The following is an 18,310-nucleotide window of genomic DNA, read 5'->3' as shown; positions in this document are numbered from 1 at the left end:
TCTGTGTCTGCTCTTCATAGACCTGTGCAATGTCTGTGTGCGGAGTTAGGGGTCTGCACTCTGCCTGGAGACGGGCAGTCTCTCTGCATGTGCTTGATAATGGGCTGGGAATGTTTGCCCATGGACGTGCTAATGAGCAGAGCTCCAGGGAGCAATGGGCCTCTGGAGGCCAAAGACACCCCTGGCCACTGGCCACGTGACTCCAGCCAGCCTGGAAGAGACCAGGAAGGAGGGATACATTTGCCATGTGGCCATCTCCATCTGGCCCTCAGCTCAGCCCTTCATCCCAGAGGCAGCCGTGCAGGGATCGCAGGGCCGGAAAGACCTGTGGACCCATCCTGATCCTAGGATGCGCAACAAGGACTTTTGAGCCAGCAGCTGTAACATCTCTGCTAGAGCCTGCATCGAGAACTGGGGGATTCGGTGCATGTAACGTACGATACTTTAGCAACCTCACTTTCCTGCTTTTCTTTCTTGTGTTAATAAACCTTTAGATGGTAGATGCTAAAGGATTGGCCCAGCGTGATTTGGGGGTAAGGTCCGGAGGGTAAATTGACCAGGGATCTGTGGCTGGTTTCTTGGAACCAGACAGAACTTGTTCAGGGTAGGTGGGATTGGGTGCTAGGACCCCCCACCTGTATATAGGCCCGGGGCCATCTGGGGCACGGATATTGCTGGGGTGTCGGAAGGGTTTTGCTCGGGAGGCTTCAGGCAGGCAGCTGACACGCTCTGTGGGACTGGCGTGTGGCCTGTTTGGGAAGGTGTGACGTAGTGGGGGTACCTTGCTGGTTGCTATGCTGGGCAGTGGGCTGTGGGTGACCTCCACTGGCTGCAGCACAGCCCAGCAGGGCAGGGGATGAGTCATTATGCAAGGGGGCTCCGAACCTGTCTGACCAGCTACCCCCCAGGGAGCGGAACAATGGGAAGAAGGGAGTGGAGCCCTGGCTGGAACTGAGTTAGGGAGGTTTCTGGCTGGTATCATGGAGGAAGCAGCCTAGGCAACAGGCTGGGATTTAGGGGCCCAGGCTCCCCCATCTCAAGGGGGGATGGAGGCATCCTAGGCCTGCCCTGGAACCAGATTCATAGACTCATAGACTTTAAGGTCAGAAGGGACCATTTCGATCATCTAGTCTGACCCCCTGCACAGTGCAGGCCACAGAATCTCACCCACCCCTCCCAGAATAATCCTCTCACCTAGATCTCAGATATTGAAGCCTTCAAATATTGTGCCCATCTATAAAAAGGGGAATAAGAACAACCCAGGAAACTACAGACCGGTCAGTTTAACGTCTGTCCCAGGGAAGATAATGGAGCAGGTAATTAAGGAAATCATATGCAAACACTTGGAAGGTAATAAAGTGATAGGGAATAGCCAGCATGGGTTTGTGAAGAACAAGTCATGCCAAACTAATCTGATAGCTTTCTTTGATAAGATAACGAGCCTTGTGGATAAGGGAGAAGCGGTGGATGTCATATACCTAGACTTTAGTAAGGCATTTGATACGGTCTCGCATGATATTCTTATTGATAAACTAGGCAAATATAACTTAGATAGGGCCACGATAAGGTGGGTGCATAATTGGCTGGATAACCGTAGTCAGAGAGTTGTTGTTAACGGTTCTAAATCCTGCTGGAAAGGGAAAACAAGTGGAGTTCCGCAAGGGTCTGTTTTGGGACCCGTACTGTTCAATATCTTCATCAATGATGTAGATATTGGGATAGAGAGTACGCTTATTAAGTTTGCAGATGACACCAAACTGGGTGGGGTTGCGACTTCTTTGGAGGATAGGGACATAATTCAAAATGACCTTAGCAAGTTAGAGAAATGGTCAGAGGTAAACAGGATGAGGTTTAATAAAGAGAAATGCAAAGTGCTCCACTTAGGAAGGAACAATCAGTTCCATACATACAAGATGGGAAGCGACTGTCTAGGAAGGAGCATGGCGGAAAGGGATCTAGGGGTCATAGTTGTCACGTTGCTGAATTGGAGGGAAGCAGCCAGATCGCTGCTGCACCCCTAGGTGGGGATGTTGGCCCCAGAAATTGGTATGGGGGGAGCCATGTGGGGTATTGAATGGGAGATTATTGTTTGTTGATCTTATGTACGCTATTTATGAGTGTATAATGTCTGTGTGTGTAGGTAGGAATCTGTAATCTGTGTGGAAGCTGAATATTTCTGTGAATGTGGTTAAGCATTGCTATGGACAGGCTGAGTAGCAAAGCCCTGTGGAACAATGACTCTCAATAGGCTATGGACACACCCAAAGAATGGGATTTGTCACCTGAGGGCAGCCAGCAGGAAACACAGAGATTGGCCTCTGACCAGGTGACTTGCTGAAGACTAGAAGAGGCCAGGAAGGAGTATAAAGAGGCCATGTGGTCGATGCCATTTTGTTCTCAGCTCAGCACTTCATCCCAGAGGCAGCACTGCAGGGATTGAAGAGCCCGGAAGACCTGTGAACCCATCCTGATCGTAGGATGTGCAATAAGAACTTTTAAACCAGCAGCTGCAACATCTCTGCTAGAGCCTGCATCGAGAACTGGGAGATTCAGTGCATGTAACGTACTGTACTTTAATAACCTTACTCTCGTGCTTTTCTTTCTTGTAATAATAAACCTTTAGATATAGATTCTAAAGGATTGGCCCAGCGTGATTTGTGGTAAGGTCCAGAGGGTAAATTGACCAGGGATCTGTGGCTGGTTTCTTGGAACCGGACAGAACTTGTTCGGGGTAGGTGGGATTGGGTGCTAGGACCCCCCACCTGTGTATGAGGCCCGGGGCCATCTGGGGCACGGATATTGCTGGGGTGTCGGAGGGGTTTTGCTCGGGAGGCTTCAGGCAGGCTGCTGAAGCGCTCTGTGAGACTGGTTTGTGGCCTGTTTGGAGAGGTCGCCAGTCGGGGGCTGTAAGGAACCCCGGATTTGAGCAATTCGCCCTGAGTGGATGCCCGCAGCTGTGCCCAGACACGGCCAGGTCCGTCACAATAGTGGACCACAAGTTGAATATGAGTCAACAGTGTGACGCTGTTGCAAAAAAAGCAAATATGATTCTAGGTTGTATCAACAGGTGTGTTGTAAGCAAAACTCGTGAAGTCATTCTGCCGCTCTACTCTGCACTAGTTAGGCCTCAGCTGGAGTACTGTGTCCAGTTCTGGGCGCCACATTTCAAGAAAGATGTGGAGAAATTGGAAAGGGTCCAGAGAGGAGCGACGAGAATGATTAAAGGTCTAGAGAACATGACCTATGAAGCCAGGCTTCATGAACTGGGCTTGTTTAGTTTGGAAAAAAGAAGATTAAGGGGGGACATGATAGCGGTTTTCAAATATCTAAAAGGGTGTCACAAGGAGGAAGGCGAAAATTTGTTCCTCTTGGTTTCTGAGGACAGGACAAGGAGTAATGGGCTTAAAGTGCAGCAGGGGAGGTTTAGATTGGACATTAGGAAAAAATTCCTAACTGTCAGGGTGGTCAAATATTGGAATAAATTGCCAAGGGAGGTGGTGGCATCTCCCTCTCTGGAGATATTTAAGAACAGGTTGGATAGACATCTGTCAGGGATGGTGTAGACGGAGCTTGGTCCTGCCTTGAGGGCGGGGGGCTGGACTCGATGACCTCTCGAGGTCCCTTCCAGTCCTATTATTCTATGATTCTATGAAATACTTTGAAGGCCCCAAGATGCAGAGAATCCTCCAGCTGTGATCTGTGCCCCATGCTACAGAGGAAGGCGAAAAACCTCCAGGGCCTCTGCCAATCTACCCTGGAGGAAAATTCCTTCCCGACCCCAAATATGGCGATCAGCTAAACCCTGAGCATGTGGGCAAGACTCATCAGCCAGACACCCAGAAAGTTCTCTAGTAATTCCTATCATCCCTCCATTGACCTATTTCCCACTGAAAATGAACGGTCAATTAGTTACCAAGATCCTGTTATCTCATCAAACCATCCCCTTCATAAACCCATCTAGTTTAATCTTGAAACCAGATAGATCTTTTGCCCCCACTACTTCCCTTGGAAGGCCGTTCCAGAACCTCACTCCTCTAATGGTTAGAAACCTTCGTCTAATCTCAAGTCTAAACTTCCTACTAGCCAGCTTATATCCATTTGTTCTTGTGTCCACATTGGTATTAAGCTTAAATAATTCCTCTCCCGCCCTGGTATTTATCCTTCTAACCTATTTAAAGAGAGCAATCATGTCCCCCCTCAGCCTTCTTTTGGTTAAGGTAACCAAGCCAAGCTCCTTGAGTCTCCTTTCATAAGACAGGTTTTCCATTCCTCGGATCGTCCTAGTGGCCCTTCTTTGTACCTGTTCCAGTTTGAATTCATCCTTCTTAAACATGGGAGACCAGAACTGCACACAGTATTCCAAATGGGGTCTCACCAATGCCTTGTATAATGGCACTAACACCTCCTTATCCCCACTGGAAATACCTCGCCTAATGCATCCCAAGACCGTATTAGCCTTTTTCACGGCCATGTCACAATGGCGGCTCAAAGTCATTTTATAATCAACCAGGACTCCGAGGTCCTTCTCCTCCTCCGTTACTTCCAACTGATGTGTCCCCAGTTTATAACTATAATTCTTGTTGTTAATCCCTAAATGCATAACCTTACACTTCTCACTATTCAATTTCATCCTATTGCTATCACTCCAATTTACAAGATCATCCAGATCTTCCTGTATGATATCCCGATCCTTTTCTGAATTGGCAATAGCTCCCAACTTTGTGTCATCCGCAAATTTTATTAGGACACTTCCACTTTTGGTGCCAAGATCAGCAATAAAAAGATTCAATAAAATTGGCCCCAAAACTGATCCCTGAGGAACTCCGCTAGTAACCTTCCTCCAGCCTGACAGTTCACCTTTCAGTATGACCCGCTGTAGTCTCCCCTTTAACCAGTTGCTTATCCACCTCTCAACTTTCATATTAATCCCTATCTTTTCCAATTTAACCAATAATTCCCCATGTGGTACTGTATCAAATGCCTTACTAAAATCGAGGTAGATCAGATCCACTGCATTTCCTTTATCTAAAAAAAGATGTTACTTTCTCAAAAAAGGAGATCAGGTTGGTTTGGCACGATCTACCTTTTGTAAAACCATGTTGTAATTTGTCCCAATTGCCATTAGCCTCAATGTCTCTAACTACTTTCTCCTTCAAAAGTTTTTCCAGGATCTTTCATACTACAGATGTCAGACTAACAGGCCTATAGTTACCTGGGTCGCTTTTTTTCCCTTTCTTAAAAATCGGAACTATATTAGCAATTCTCCAGTCAAATGGTACAACCCCTGAGTTTAGAGATTTATTAAAAATTTGTGCTAATGGACTTGCAAGTTCATGTGCCAGTTCCTTCAATATTCTTGGATGGAGATTATCTGGGCCCCCCGATTTACTCCCATTAAGCTGTTCAAGTTTGGCTTTCACCTCGGATATGGTAATATCTACCTCCACATCCTTAGTCCCATTTGTTAAGTTACCATTATCCCTGAGCTCTTCATTAGCCTCATTAAAGACTGAAGCAAAGTATTTGTTTAGATATTGGGCCATGCCTAGATTATCCTTAACCTCCACTCCATCCGTTCCATCTGTGCTGGGCTGTATCCTGGAAAAGCAATAAACTCCCTCTGTTCTACTGGCTGGGGGAGTCTGTCCGTGCCACTACGGGGGTGCAGGAGTCGAGAAAACCCCAACGCGCCGTCACAGAAGGTCTCCAGTCTGGGACTGCAAGGAGCCCTGAATTTGAGCAATTCGCCCTAAGCGGACGCCCTCAGCTGTGCCCAGATCCGGCCCCGTCTGTCACACCCCCCCCACCGGGCGCTAACACCGCCCCCGAACCGGGCCTGCCCCTCCCCCGAGCGCTAACACCGCCCCCAAACCGGGCCTGCCCCTCCCCCGAGCGCTAACACCCGACCTGGGTGCCCGACCCGGCTGCCGGACCCCCTCCGTCCCTCCCTCACCCCCATGTGCCCGACCCGGCTGCCGGACCCTCCCCCCGCATGCCCGACCCGGCTGCCAGACCCTCCCCCCCGCATGCCTGACCCGGCTGCCGGACCCTCCCCCCCGCATGCCTGACCCGGCTGCCGGACCCCCTCCGTCCCTCCCTCACCCCCACGTGCCCAACCCGGCTGCCGGACCCTCCCCCCCCGCCTGCCGGACCCCCTCCGTCCCTCCCTCACCCCCATGTGCCCGACCCGGCTGCCAGACCCTCCCCCCCGCATGCCTGACCCGGCTGCCGGACCCCCTCCGCCCCTCCCTCACCCCCACGTGCCCGACCTGGCTGCCAGACCCCCCCTGTCTCCCCCATGTGCCCGACCCGGCTGCTGCACCTCCTCCATTCCCCCCCCCCATGTGCCCGACCCGGCTGCCGGACCCCCTCCGTCCCTCCCCCACCCCCACGTGCCCGACCTGGCTGCCAGACCCCCCCTGTCTCCCCCATGTGCCCGACCCGGCTGCTGCACCTCCTCCATTCCCCCCCCCCATGTGCCTGACCCGGCTGCCGGACCCCCTCCGTCCCTCCCTCACCCCCACGTGCCCGACCTGGCTGCCAGACCCCCCCTGTCTCCCCCATGTGCCCGACCCGGCTGCTGCACCTCCTCCATTCCCCCCCCCCATGTGCCCGACCCGGCTGCCGGACCCTCCCCCCCGCATGCCTGACCCGGCTGCCGGACCCCCTCCGTCCCTCCCCCACCCCCACGTGCCCGACCTGACTGCCAGACCCCCCCGTGCCCCCCATGTGCCCGACCCGGCTGCTGCACCTCCTCCATTCCCCCCCCCCATGTGCCCGACCCGGCTGCCGGACCCTCCCCCCTGCATGCCTGACCCGGCTGCTGGACCTCCTCCGTTTCCCCTCCCCCCCCATGTGCCTGAGCTGGCTACCGGACCCACTCCGCCCCCCCCCCATGTGCCCGACCCAGCTGCCGGACCCCACCCCCCACCCCCACGTGCCCGACCCAGCTGGAGCAGGAGGGCAGCATGGAGCAGAGGGCTGAGAGCCCCCTGCCTGCCTGTTCCCTCCCCACAGCAGGGAGCCAACCTCGAGCCTCCTGCAGCTTCCTGCGCTCAGCCTCGCGCTCGGCTCGGCTCTGGCGGCTCGGCACGCCGAGGGCTCCGGTCACCAGCCTCCGGGCCAGGGCGGCAGACGTCTCCGGACGCTCCTTCGTCGGCTGCAGGAAGTCTGGAGAGAGGGGAAGGCCGCTGCGGCTGAACTCACCCGGCCTGGGGCTGGGCCGCCAGGGCCCCCGTGCGCTGGCAGCACCGGGCCAGAAGAGCCTCCGCCCTGCTCCCTGGCCCCTCCAGCGGCTGCCTTAGCACTGGGCCTGGAGCAAGCAGCCGCTGCCCCGAGGCTGGTGCCCAGCCACTGCCAGGCAGCGCGCCGAGCGCACCGTGGCGCCAGCGCCCCTCGCCCGCCCTGGGCCCCACTCACCAGCACAGGCTCTGGCTTTGGCCTTGGCGGCCCTTGTGCCCTGCGCCAGGGGCCGGGTCTTCACCATCAGGTGCCTGCTGCTCAGGGCGTCGCGCGCTGCGGGAGAGGGTGGGGCCAGAGTCAGGGGGCCCTGCCCCGTGCCATGCCAGGCTGCCGCTCCCCCACGAGCTGGCGGTGCCAGGCCGCGTGCCCACTTCCTGCCAGGGCCGGGCCGACCCGCAGACCAGGCCTACAGGCAACAGCAGAGCAGCGGCAGGGCGGGCGCACCCCAGGGCTCCCCAGCAGCCTCATGCTGCAGGCCTTGCCCCGCCAGGCAGGGCCCCTGGCACCGAGCGAGTAACATGGCCTGGCTGCCAGCCGCTTGGCGATTTGCAGCCCTGCCCCTCCCGGCTGGAGCCAGGCCCCATGGCCCACACCCGGGGTGGGCACAGCACCAGTACTGAGCTCAGCTCACCCAAGCGCCTCCAGCCAGGCACCAGCAACAGGCAGGACATTACAGCTGCGCCCGCGCCGGGCACCGCCAGGGCCAGCTCCCCTCCTGCCCCCCCCCAGCTGCACCCGCGCTGGGCACCGCCGGGGCCAGCTCCCCTCCAGCCCCCCCCAGCTGCACCCGCGCCGGGCACCGCCGGGGCCAGCTCCCCTCCAGCCCCCCCCAGCTGCACCCGCGCCGGGCACCGCCGGGGCCAGCCCCAGCTGCACCCGCCCCAGGCACCGCCTGGGCCAGCTCCCCTCCCGCCCCCCCCCCCCACAGCTGCACCCACGCCGGGCACCGCCTGGGCCAGCTCCCCTCCCGCCCCCCCCCCACAGCTGCACCCGCCCCGGGCACCGCCTGGGCCAGCTCCCCTCCCGCCCCCCCCCAGCTGCACCCGTGCTGGACACCGCCTGGGCCAGCTCCCCTCCCGCCCCCCCCCAGCTGCACCCGTGCTGGGCACCGCCTGGGCCAGCTCCCCTCCCGCCCCCCCCAGCTGCACCCGTGCTGGGCACCGCCTGGGCCAGCTCCCCTCCCGCCCCCCCCAGCTGCACCCGTGCTGGGCACCGCCAGAGCCAGCTCCCCTCCCGCCCCCCCCAGCTGCACCCGTGCTGGGCACCGCCTGGGCCAGCTCCCCTCCCGCCCCCCCCAGCTGCACCCGTGCTGGGCACCGCCAGAGCCAGCTCCCCTCCCGCCCCTCCCCTAGCTGCACCCGCCCCGGGCACCGCCAGAGCTAGCTCCCGCCCCCCATGGGTCCCATAGCTGCCCCGCCCCCGGGCACTGCCAGCTCTCCCTGTGGGATCCTGCCGCTGGGCCCAGCGCTGGAGGTGCACGTACCGGCGATGGGGCTGGAGAAGATGCCCAGCGCGTGCTTGTCATCCACCCATTTGATGTCGAAGCCTTTCTTCCTGCCAGGCAGAGCAAGCAGAGACCTGAGGCACGAATGGCCCCGCGCGGGGGCAGGGACGGGGGCCAGGCCAGAGGCGGCAAAGGAGGGGGGACGGGTAGAGCCCAGAGGCTCAGCGGGCGGGAGCGGGAACTGGCTGGGAGGGTCCCGGGGCCATCGTGGGAGCGTGGAAATCCGGCACCGGGCTGCAGAGCGGGGGCTGCAGCAGGAGGCCGGGACGGACCCTTGTGGCCTGCGGCACTGAGCAAAAGGCAAGTGACTGCAGCGGGGCCGGGGAGCGGGAGAGACCCTGCCTAGGCCAGCGCTCGCAGGTAGCTGCAGGGGCAAAGGGCGAGCGGGACTTGGGGCTGGGGAAGCGGGGCCAGGAGGCAGGAGCAGGGCTGGGGGGCGGGAGCTGGGCCACCCAGGCCAGCACTCACTGGTAGCTGCAGAGGCAAAGGGCGAGCGGGAATTGGGGCCGGGGAAGCAGGGCTGGGGGGCGGGGCTGGGGAGCTGGAGCAGGGCTGGGGGCCGGGGCTGGGGGGCAGGGCTGGGGGCCGGGGCTGGGGGGCAGGGCTGGGGGGCCGGGGAAGCAGGGCTGGGGGGCTGGAGCAGGGCTGGGGCGCGACCCTGCCCAGGCCAGCACTCACTGGTAGCTGCAGAGGCAAAGGGCGAGCGGGAATTGGGGCCAGGGAAGCAGGGCTGGGGGGCGGGGCTGGGGAGCTGGAGCAGGGCTGGGGGGCAGGAGCGGGGTCGGGGGTCAGGTGCGACCCCGCCCAGGCCAGCACTCACTGGTAGCTGCAGAGGCAAAGGGCGAGCGGGAATTGGGGCCAGGGAATTGGGGCTGGGGGGCGGGGCTGGGGAGCTGGAGCGGGGCTGGGGGGCGGGAGCGGGGCCGGGGGGCGGGAGTGGGGCCGGGGGGCGGGAGCGACCCTGCCCAGGCCAGCACTCACTGGTAGCTGCAGAGGCAAAGGGCGAGCAGGAATTGGGGCCAGGGAATTGGGGCTGGGGGGCGGGGCTCGGGGGCTGGAGCGGGGCGTGGGGGCTGGAGCAGGGCTGGGGGGCGGGAGCGGGGTCGGGGGGCAGGCGCGACCCCGCCCAGGCCAGCACTCACTGGTAGCTGCAGAGGCAAAGGGCGAGCAGGAATTGGGGCCAGGGAAGCGGGGCTGGGGGGCGGGGCTGGGGGGCAGGAGCTGGGCCAGGGGGCGGGGCCGGAGGGCGGGGCCAGGGCCGGGGGGCAGGCGCGACCCCGCCCAGGCCAGCACTCACTGGTAGCTGCAGAGGCAAAGGGCGAGCAGGAATTGGGGCCAGGGAAGCGGGGCTGGGGGGCGGGGCTGGGGGGCAGGAGCTGGGCCAGGGGGCGGGGCCGGAGGGCGGGGCCAGGGCCGGGGGGCAGGCGCGACCCCGCCCAGGCCAGCACTCACTGGTAGCTGCAGAAGACGCGCAGCAGGTCGGCAGTGCTGAAGTCCTGCGGGAAGTCGTAGATCTCGATGACGTGGGGCAGCTCCGAGTCGCTGAGGTCCGGCTCGCCGGGCTGCCAGCCATAGTAGTCAAAGCGGGGCCCCTGCAGGCTGCTGCTCGGCTCCTGGCCGCCCGCCAGCTGGGGGACACAGCAGGCTGAGAGCTACCCGGGGTGCCAGGGTGGGACCAGCTGTTCCACCCCGGCCCTTGCCCCGCCCACGCTCTGCAGCTTGGTGGCCTGGCTGGCAGGCGTCAGGATGATGAATGGGGCAAGCTCCCAGCCCGGGCGCCAGCCCTCAGCCCCGGAGATGGATTAACGGCCCCGGGGACGCGAGGAGCCATCGATCGGCCTCTCGCACTGCGCCCGGTTCTTTCCCACAGCTAATCTCCCTGCACGCCCCTCACACTGCCCACCCCACGCCTGTACCCACGGGCTGCCCACTAGGGCGCAGGGCGGGGCAGGCTCCCGCGAGCGAGACGCAGGGTGCCCGTTGATGCTGGCACTGCCTGGCGTGAGAACGCCGCCCTCCCCTCTCCTGCCGCGTCTGATCGCTCCCTGGCGTGGCAGGCAGGGGTGCAGGAATGGCGGCCCAGCCCGGCTGCACCCCTCTGCCCAGCCCCGGCAGCTCGCTCCCTGGGGCGGAGAAGTCAGCCCACGGAGGGGGGCAAGAGCAGTGCTTGGGGGAGCATTGAGCTCCGCGGGGAGCCTGAAGCCAGAGCCCGCAAGCCCCCTGTGACGTAGTGGGGGTACCTGGCTGGTTTCTATGCTGCTGGCTCTGGGGTAACCCCCACTGGCTGCCGTGGGTACCACGACCCAGCAAAACAGGATGAGTCACTATGCAAACCAGTGGCCAGACACCCCCCTGGAGAGGAACAAAGGAAGGTGGATGCTGCCCTGGCTGGGGGGCAGGGCTCGAAGTTAGTTGGTTGGTTGCTGGCTGTCTGGGGGCATGGAGGAGACAGCCTAGGGAGAGGAGCTGGAGTTTAGGGGCCCAGTCTCCCCCATCTCAAGAGGGCCTGAGGCATCCTAGCCCAGCTCTGTGACCAGATTACATCGGTGCTGTGCTGTATCCTGGAGAGGCAATAAACTTCCTCTATTCCACCGGCTGGTGTGGTCTGTTTGTGCCATTTCGGGGTGCAGGAGACGGGGAACCCCCAACGCGCCGTCACACTGGTGTCAGAAGTGGGATGCACTGCACCCCGTGGATGGAGCTTCCAGCGGCAAGTGACAAGGCGCAGTAGAAGCAAGAGCCCTGGAGCCAGGCGTGCTGGAGACAGAGCGAAGCGGTTCCTGGGAATCATGGGGCGCTGCAGCACTAGACTGGTGAGTCTGCACCAAGGGGACCAGCGGGCAGATGGCCTACGCCCGACTCTTGAAGGCAGAGCTGGTGGGGCTGTGCAGAGAGAGGGGCTTGCCTGTGCGGAAAGCAACCAAGGCCCAGCTGATTGCCCAGCTGGAAGAGAACGACCAGCCACAGGGCCAGGATCTTGTCCCAGGGGAAGCAGCCAGACCCCCCCTGAGAGTGTGTCAGGCTCAGAGAGGGGGAGGAGCGCTGGAACCCAACGGAGAGATGAGACACGTCTCCCGGGAGGCCTGCAAGTAATAGCCCATCTAGGGCAGGGGCCAGCCCAGCGGAGCTGCGGCGCCTGGAGATCCAGCTGCGGATCAAGGAATTGGAAGTAGAGGACCGAGAGAGGGACCGCCAGGACTGAGAGAGGGAGCGCCAAGATCGAGAGAGGGAGCGCCAGGACCGAGAGAAGGACCGCCAGGACCGAGAGAAGGAGCGCCAAGATCGAGAGAGGCAGCGACAGCATGAGCTGGCCATGGCAGAGTGGAGAACCGGCGGGGCACCGGCTGCGCCAAGTGCGGATGGGCCCCAAGGTCCCAGGACTGCCAGACGCTTGGAGAGGCTCGTGGTGGCCCAATTGAAGGACGTGGGCGACATAGACGGGTTCCTCAGCGCCTTTGAGAGGGCCTGTGGACTGCAACGGGTTCCCCCAGCTGACTAGCTGCAGGAGCTCATCCCCGCACTGAGCCAGGAGGCGGCCGGAGTGCTCAGTCAGCAGGAGGACCTACAGCCAGGGGATTACAGCCGAGTCAAGGAGGCCCTGCTGCAGAAGTTCGGGCTGACCCCCGAGATGTACAGGAAGAAGTTCCGGGGGGTACAGAAAGGGCCACGGGAGACCTATGTGGACCTGGCCTCCCACCTGGCGCAATACGGCCGCAAGTGGGTGTCTGGAGTCGGAGCCCAGACTGCAGAGGAGCTGCTCAAGCTGGTCATGATGGAGCAGTTCTATGAAGTGTGCCCACCCAAACTGAGGCTGTGGCTCAAGGACCGGAGACCAGAGACCCCCCAGGAGGCTGGGAGGCTGGCGGATGAGTTCACGGAGAGCCGGTCCGGGTGTGAACGGGAGTCCCGGAGAGAAAGGGAACCGCGCAGAGACCGGATCTCGGCTGAGCGACGGAGGGAGTCAACTACGGGGCGAGACCAAGGAACAGGTCGTCTGCGCCCCAGAGAACCAGCCAGGGCCTGGACAGAGACAGCCCAAAGCGTAACTTGCCAGCGCTGTGGGCAAAAAGGCCACAAGAGGGCTCAGTGCACCAGGTCCCAGGACCGGGGACTTTCCAGGGTTAACTGGCTGGGGCGGGAGGAAGGGCAGGCTGCCCCAGAGGCAGGGGCTGGCAGGCAAACCTCAGCTCAGAGAGAGGGGAAGGATGCTCAGTGCACCTCCCCTGGGAGGTCTGATTCTCAGGAGGCGGATTTCTCCGTGTACCGGGTGGGGGCAGGACGGCCCCTGCGGAGCGAGTGCCTCATACCCCTGGAGGTGGATGGTAGGAAGGTGACGGGCTTCTGGGACACGGGGGCGGAGGTGACTCTGGCCCGATCCGACATAGTGGCCCCGGAGCGGATATTACCCCACGCGCAGCTGACCCTGAAGGGCATAGACGGGTCCCCGTTTAAGGTGCCTGTAGCCAGGGTGCATCTGAAATGGGGGGCCAAGGAGGGCCTCAAGGAAGTGGGGGTGCACCCGCACTTGCCCACCGAGGTGCTGATGGGGAATGACCTAGAGGAGTGGCCCCATGAATCCCAACGGGCTCTAGTCACTACCCGGAGCCAGAGCCAGCGGGGGGCTGACAACGTGGGTCCAGGGAAGGACTCCTGGCAGCGTCCTCAGGGTCCCATCCCAGTGGACACGGGGTCCAGCCAGGCTGGGACTCCGGACCTAGGCAGAGGTGGGGGACAGGTCCCGATCCCTGCCTCAGCAGCTGAATTCCAGGCTGAGGTGCAGGCAGACCCCTCCTTGCAGAGGCTGAGGGACCAGGCTGGCCTCCGTGCAGCTCAGCCCCGGGGGAGAGGTGGCCAGGAGAGATTCCTGCGGGAACGTGGGCTCCTGTTCCGTGAGTGGCTCCCCCTCAGGAAGGCGAGGGCATGGGGGGTCCAGCGGCAGCTGGTCGTCCCCCGAAAGTATCGCCTCAAGCTGCTGTATTTGGCCCACGATGTCCCCGTTGGGGGCCACCGGGGGATCCGGAGCACCCGGCTGAGGCTGCTCCAACACTTCTACTGGCCGGGAATCTTTACAGCCGTGCAGCGGTACTGCCGGTCCTGTGACTCCTGCCAGAGGGGCGGGAAGGCCCAAGACAGGAGGAAAGCGGCTTGGGGGTCTCTACCCCAGATAGACCCTCTGGGCTTGCTGAGAGAGTTATGGGAGGGGAAGACCTCCCTGGATGGAGCTTCGGGGGTGGAAGCCGCCCTGGCTGTCCAGAGAAGGCTCGCTGGGCTCATGGCCCCGGCCCGAGAGACCCTGGCCAGAGACCAAGGCCAGCGGAAGGGTGGGTGTGACCCCCGAGGACAGGCCTGCGCCAGTCGCCCTGGAGCGGGGCGGCGAGTGGTCAGAGGGAAGCCAGCTCATGTGGGGCCTCGCCACGGCCGGCCTGAGTCAAGGGGAGCACCCATGTCCCCGGGGCGGGTTCCCACGCAGAGGACCCGAACTTCCCTAGGTCACGAGCGGAGTGACCCTGCTCAGTTCGCTCTCGGAGGGGGGAGAACTGTGACGTAGTGGGGGCACTTGCTGGGCTGTGGTGACCCCTGCTGTCTGGAGCAAGACCCAGCAGGGAAAACCTCGCTAGGCAGAGGTAATGCCAAACTTGTTGAACCAGTGGCCAGACACCCCCCATGGAGAGGAACAAAGGAAGGTGGATGCTGCCCTGGCTGGGGGGGCAGGGCTGCAAGGGAATGTAGTTAGTTACTGTGGAAGAGCATGGAGGAGAGCCTAGGAGAAGGGGCTGGAGTTTAGGGGCCCAGTCTCCCCCATCTCAAGGGGGCCTGAGGCATCCTAGCCCAGCTCTGTGACCAGATTACATCTGTGCTGTGCTGTATCCTGGAGAGGCAATAAACTTCCTCTATTCCACCGGCTGGTGCAGTCTGTTTGTGCCATTTCGGGGTGCAGGAGACGGGGAACCCCCAACGCGCCGTCACAGCAAGACCCCAACAGCAGCGCTGACGCAGATCTGCTGGGCCCAGGCGGTGGCTGGAGCAGAGGGAGCGGTTCCCGCAGGGACACAAAAAGCTCCAAGGACCGACCCTCCCTCTCTAGGAGGCGCACGGCTCGGCAACGCCACCTCTGGGGCAGGAACCCTCGCCCAGGAACCCTGGCCCGCTGCCGGCTGGGAATGGCCAGAGACCCCTTTCAGGCTCTGCTCCGACACGGCTCAGCAATGCCACCTCTGGGGCAGGAACCCTGGCCCGCTGCCGGCCGGGAACGGCCAGAGACCCCTTTCAGGCTCTGCTCCTACACGGCTCGGCAACGCCACCTCTGGGGCAGGAACCCTGGCCCGCTGCCGGCCGGGAACGGCCAGAGACCCCTTTCAGGCTCTGCTCCTACACGGCTCAGCAACGCCACCTCTGGGGCAGGAACCCTCGCCCGCTGCCGGCCGGGAACGGCCAGAGACCCCTTTCAGGCTCTGCTCCTACACGGCTCAGCAACGCCACCTCTGGGGCAGGAACCCTCGCCCGCTGCCGGCCGGGAACGGCCAGAGACCCCTTTCAGGCTCTGCTCCTACACGGCTCGGCAACGCCACCTCTGGGGCAGGAACCCTGGCCCGCTGCCGGCCGGGAACGGCCAGAGACCCCTTTCAGGCTCTGCTCCTACACGGCTCGGCAACGCCACCTCTGGGGCAGGAACCCTCGCCCGCTGCCGGCCGGGAACGGCCAGAGACCCCTTTCAGGCTCTGCTCCTACACGGCTCGGCAACGCCACCTCTGGGGCAGGAACCCTGGCCCGCTGCCGGCCGGGAACGGCCAGAGACCCCTTTCAGGCTCTGCTCCGACACGGCTCAGCAATGCCACCTCTGGGGCAGGAACCCTGGCCCGCTGCCGGCCGGGAACGGCCAGAGACCCCTTTCAGGCTCTGCTCCTACACGGCTCAGCAACGCCACCTCTGGGGCAGGAACCCTCGCCCGCTGCCGGCCGGGAACGGCCAGAGACCCCTTTCAGGCTCTGCTCCTACACGGCTCGGTAACGCCACCTCTGGGGCAGGAACCCTGGCCCGCTGCCGGCTGGGAATGGCCAGAGACCCCTTTCAGGCTCTGCTCTGACAGCTTGGCAACAAGGAGGCGAGGGCTTGTCCTAACGCCCTGGCTCTCTACAGCTGGCCACGCCACGCGGCTCTGGAGTGTCTAGTAAGCGGTGTGGAGGCTCCGAGGCTCAGACGAGCTCTGGGACCTGTGCCCAGCAGAGACATTTGGCGACCGCCTCAGCCAGCTGCTCTGGGGATCTCTGGAACTGGCTCCCTCCCCTTCCCGACAACCCGACAAAGCCAGTCCAGGGGCCTGGGGACACAAACAGGGCTCCTGCTCTGGCCTGGGCAGGAGTGCGCTCAGCTGGGGGAGGTTCCGCCCGTCGGGAGACTGGAATCCTGTCCTTCTGGGTCTGTCTGGTGCCGCCTCTGCCCACCCCGCCAAGCAACCCAGGGCCCGTAGCGCTGGCCGCCCTGACAGTGCCACGGCTGTGCCTGGCGCCTGGGAATGACAGGAGGGGTGACCCTGAGCAGGGGACAGCAGGTGTCCTATGGTCTCTGGCTGCCCCAGGACACCGCACTGGCCCTGGGAGGAGGGCAGCAGGCGCGGTCTCTCCTGGGCCCTCACCATCAAAGCAGAGTGTGTCTGTGCGTCTGCTGCAGGACGATCCCTCGAGCCTACCTCCTCCCCTTGCCGGCGTGGAAGGGGAGGGGTCCCAGGCCCACAGCCGACTCCTGGCAGCTCCAGACCCCCATGAGTCCGGGGGCAGAGCGGCAGCGCAAGCAGGAGCCTCCCCCGGGCACTAGGGACAACGTTGCTGTTTGTTGCTCGCTGAGGAACAGCCAGGGCAGCAAAGGCGGGTTGTGAACCCCCGGCCTGTGCGCGACGCGTCTCCCTGAGGGGACGAGAAGGGGACGCGCTCTCTGCCGGGACAGAAACCCGCCCACTGTAAGCACGCGCCACAGGGAGCCGAGGACACCGGCGAGTCTGGCGCAGGCCGCGTGGCGGGAAGACATCGGCCTGCACCATCTCTACGGCCTCGGCCTGGAGCCCCGGCGCCTGGCGGCCAACGCACACTGCTTGCAGGAACCTCCAGACTCGGCACACGCAGCTGGGGGCAGCACACGAGGACGAACGTGAACTTCTGGGTTCCTAAAAAACTAATTAACTCGGCGCCACCTGCGAGAGCTTGGGCCAGGCCTCTGGGGCGCACGCGGGCATGTGCGTACACAAGAAACAGGCGGAATTAGCGCTGTAAGTGGGATGAAGCTGTAAGGGTGGCGAAGCTTGGCCGCAGAACAGCCGCTCCTCACCCCAGCCACCTCTCCCCGACTAAGTGTCAAGCTATGGGCAGAAAAGCCAAGAAGGAGTTGGAAGAGCAGCCAGCCAAACGCTCCGGGAGTAACAGCAGCGTGTGGTTAAGTCCGTCAGAAGCAGGAACAAGCAGTGGGCCGCTGGACAATCGCGATGCTAAAGGAGCGCTCAGACGATAAAGTCACTGCCGAGTTCGGAAAGAACCCCAATGGGAAACGAGAACGATTACCTGGGATTTGTAACCGACCTTTAAACCAGCTTCCTCGCCCAGTGACTGGAAGGGAGCTAACTGACACCAATAGTTCAAAAGGGCTCCAGAGGTGATCCTGGCAAGTACAGACCAGCAGGTCTAACATCTGTACTGCACAAATTAATTAAAACAATAGTAAAGAATAAAACAGTCAGACACCTGGATGAATGTAATTTGTTGGGGAAAGCCAACATGGTTTCTGCAAAGGGAAATCCTGCCTTACTAATCTACTAGAGTTCTTTGAAGGGGTCAACAAACATGTGGACAAGGGGGATCCAGTGGATCTAGTGTACTTAGGTTTCCAGAAAGCCTTTGACAAGGTCCCTCACCAAAGGCTCTTAAGTAAAGGAAGTTGTCATGGGATAAGAGGGAAGGTCCTTTCGTGGACTGAGAACTGGTTAAAAGACAGAAGACAAAGGGCAGGAATAAATGGTCAGTTTTCCGAGTGGAGAGAGGTAACTAGTGGGGTCCCCCAAGGGTCTGTCCTGGGACCCATCCTATTCAATTTCTGTATAAATGATCTGGAGAACGGGGTAAACAGGCAGGTGGCAAAATTTGCAGATGATCCCAAACTGCTCAAGATAGTTAAGACCAAAGCAGCCTGTGAAGAGCTTCAAAAAGATCTCACCAAACTAGGTGACTGGGTAACAAAGGGAGGTTTTTCTTCATGCAGCACAGTGCCAACCTGTGGAACTCCTCGCCAGAGGAGGCGGTGAAGACCAGCACTTTAACAGAGAGCTAGACAGATTCCTGGAGGTTCGGTCCCTCAATGGCTGCTGGCCAGGATGGGCTGGGTGGTGCCCCTGGCCTCTGTGTGTCAGAGGCTGGGAATGGGTGACGGGGAGGGATCAACTGAGGATTCTGTTCACTCCCTGTGGGGCACCTGGCAGTGGCCCCTGCCGGCAAACAGGGCCCTTGGCTCTGACCCCGTCTGGCCGCTCTGAGGTTCTTAGGACTACGGCGGGCAGCCCAGGTGTCTCCATTAACAGTTCAC

At 61.4% G+C, this 18,310-nt stretch overlaps 1 protein-coding gene across 2 annotated transcripts in view; it reads right to left on the bottom strand.

Annotated features, from left to right (window-relative positions):
* Positions 1-18,310, bottom strand: part of R3HCC1L (R3H domain and coiled-coil containing 1 like) — a 47,728-nt gene that overhangs the window by 2,590 nt on the left and 26,828 nt on the right. For both annotated transcript variants that reach the window (XR_012899301.1, XM_075916367.1), the window contains exons 3-6: positions 10,199-10,374; positions 8,726-8,796; positions 7,420-7,515; positions 7,030-7,170 (exon numbers count right to left, since the gene is read on the bottom strand). Coding sequence is in view for 1 of the 2 variants with exons in the window: in XM_075916367.1 (XP_075772482.1) it covers positions 7,030-7,170; positions 7,420-7,515; positions 8,726-8,796; positions 10,199-10,374 (484 nt within the window). In the remaining variant the exon portion in view is untranslated. The remainder of the gene's footprint in view (positions 1-7,029; positions 7,171-7,419; positions 7,516-8,725; positions 8,797-10,198; positions 10,375-18,310) is intronic.

This window comes from Pelodiscus sinensis, unplaced genomic scaffold (genome assembly GCF_049634645.1).
Source record: "Pelodiscus sinensis isolate JC-2024 unplaced genomic scaffold, ASM4963464v1 ctg141, whole genome shotgun sequence".
NCBI lineage: Eukaryota > Metazoa > Chordata > Testudines > Trionychidae > Pelodiscus > Pelodiscus sinensis.
Note: the sequence above shows the minus strand (reverse complement) of the source record. Positions and strands in the feature narration are given on the sequence as shown.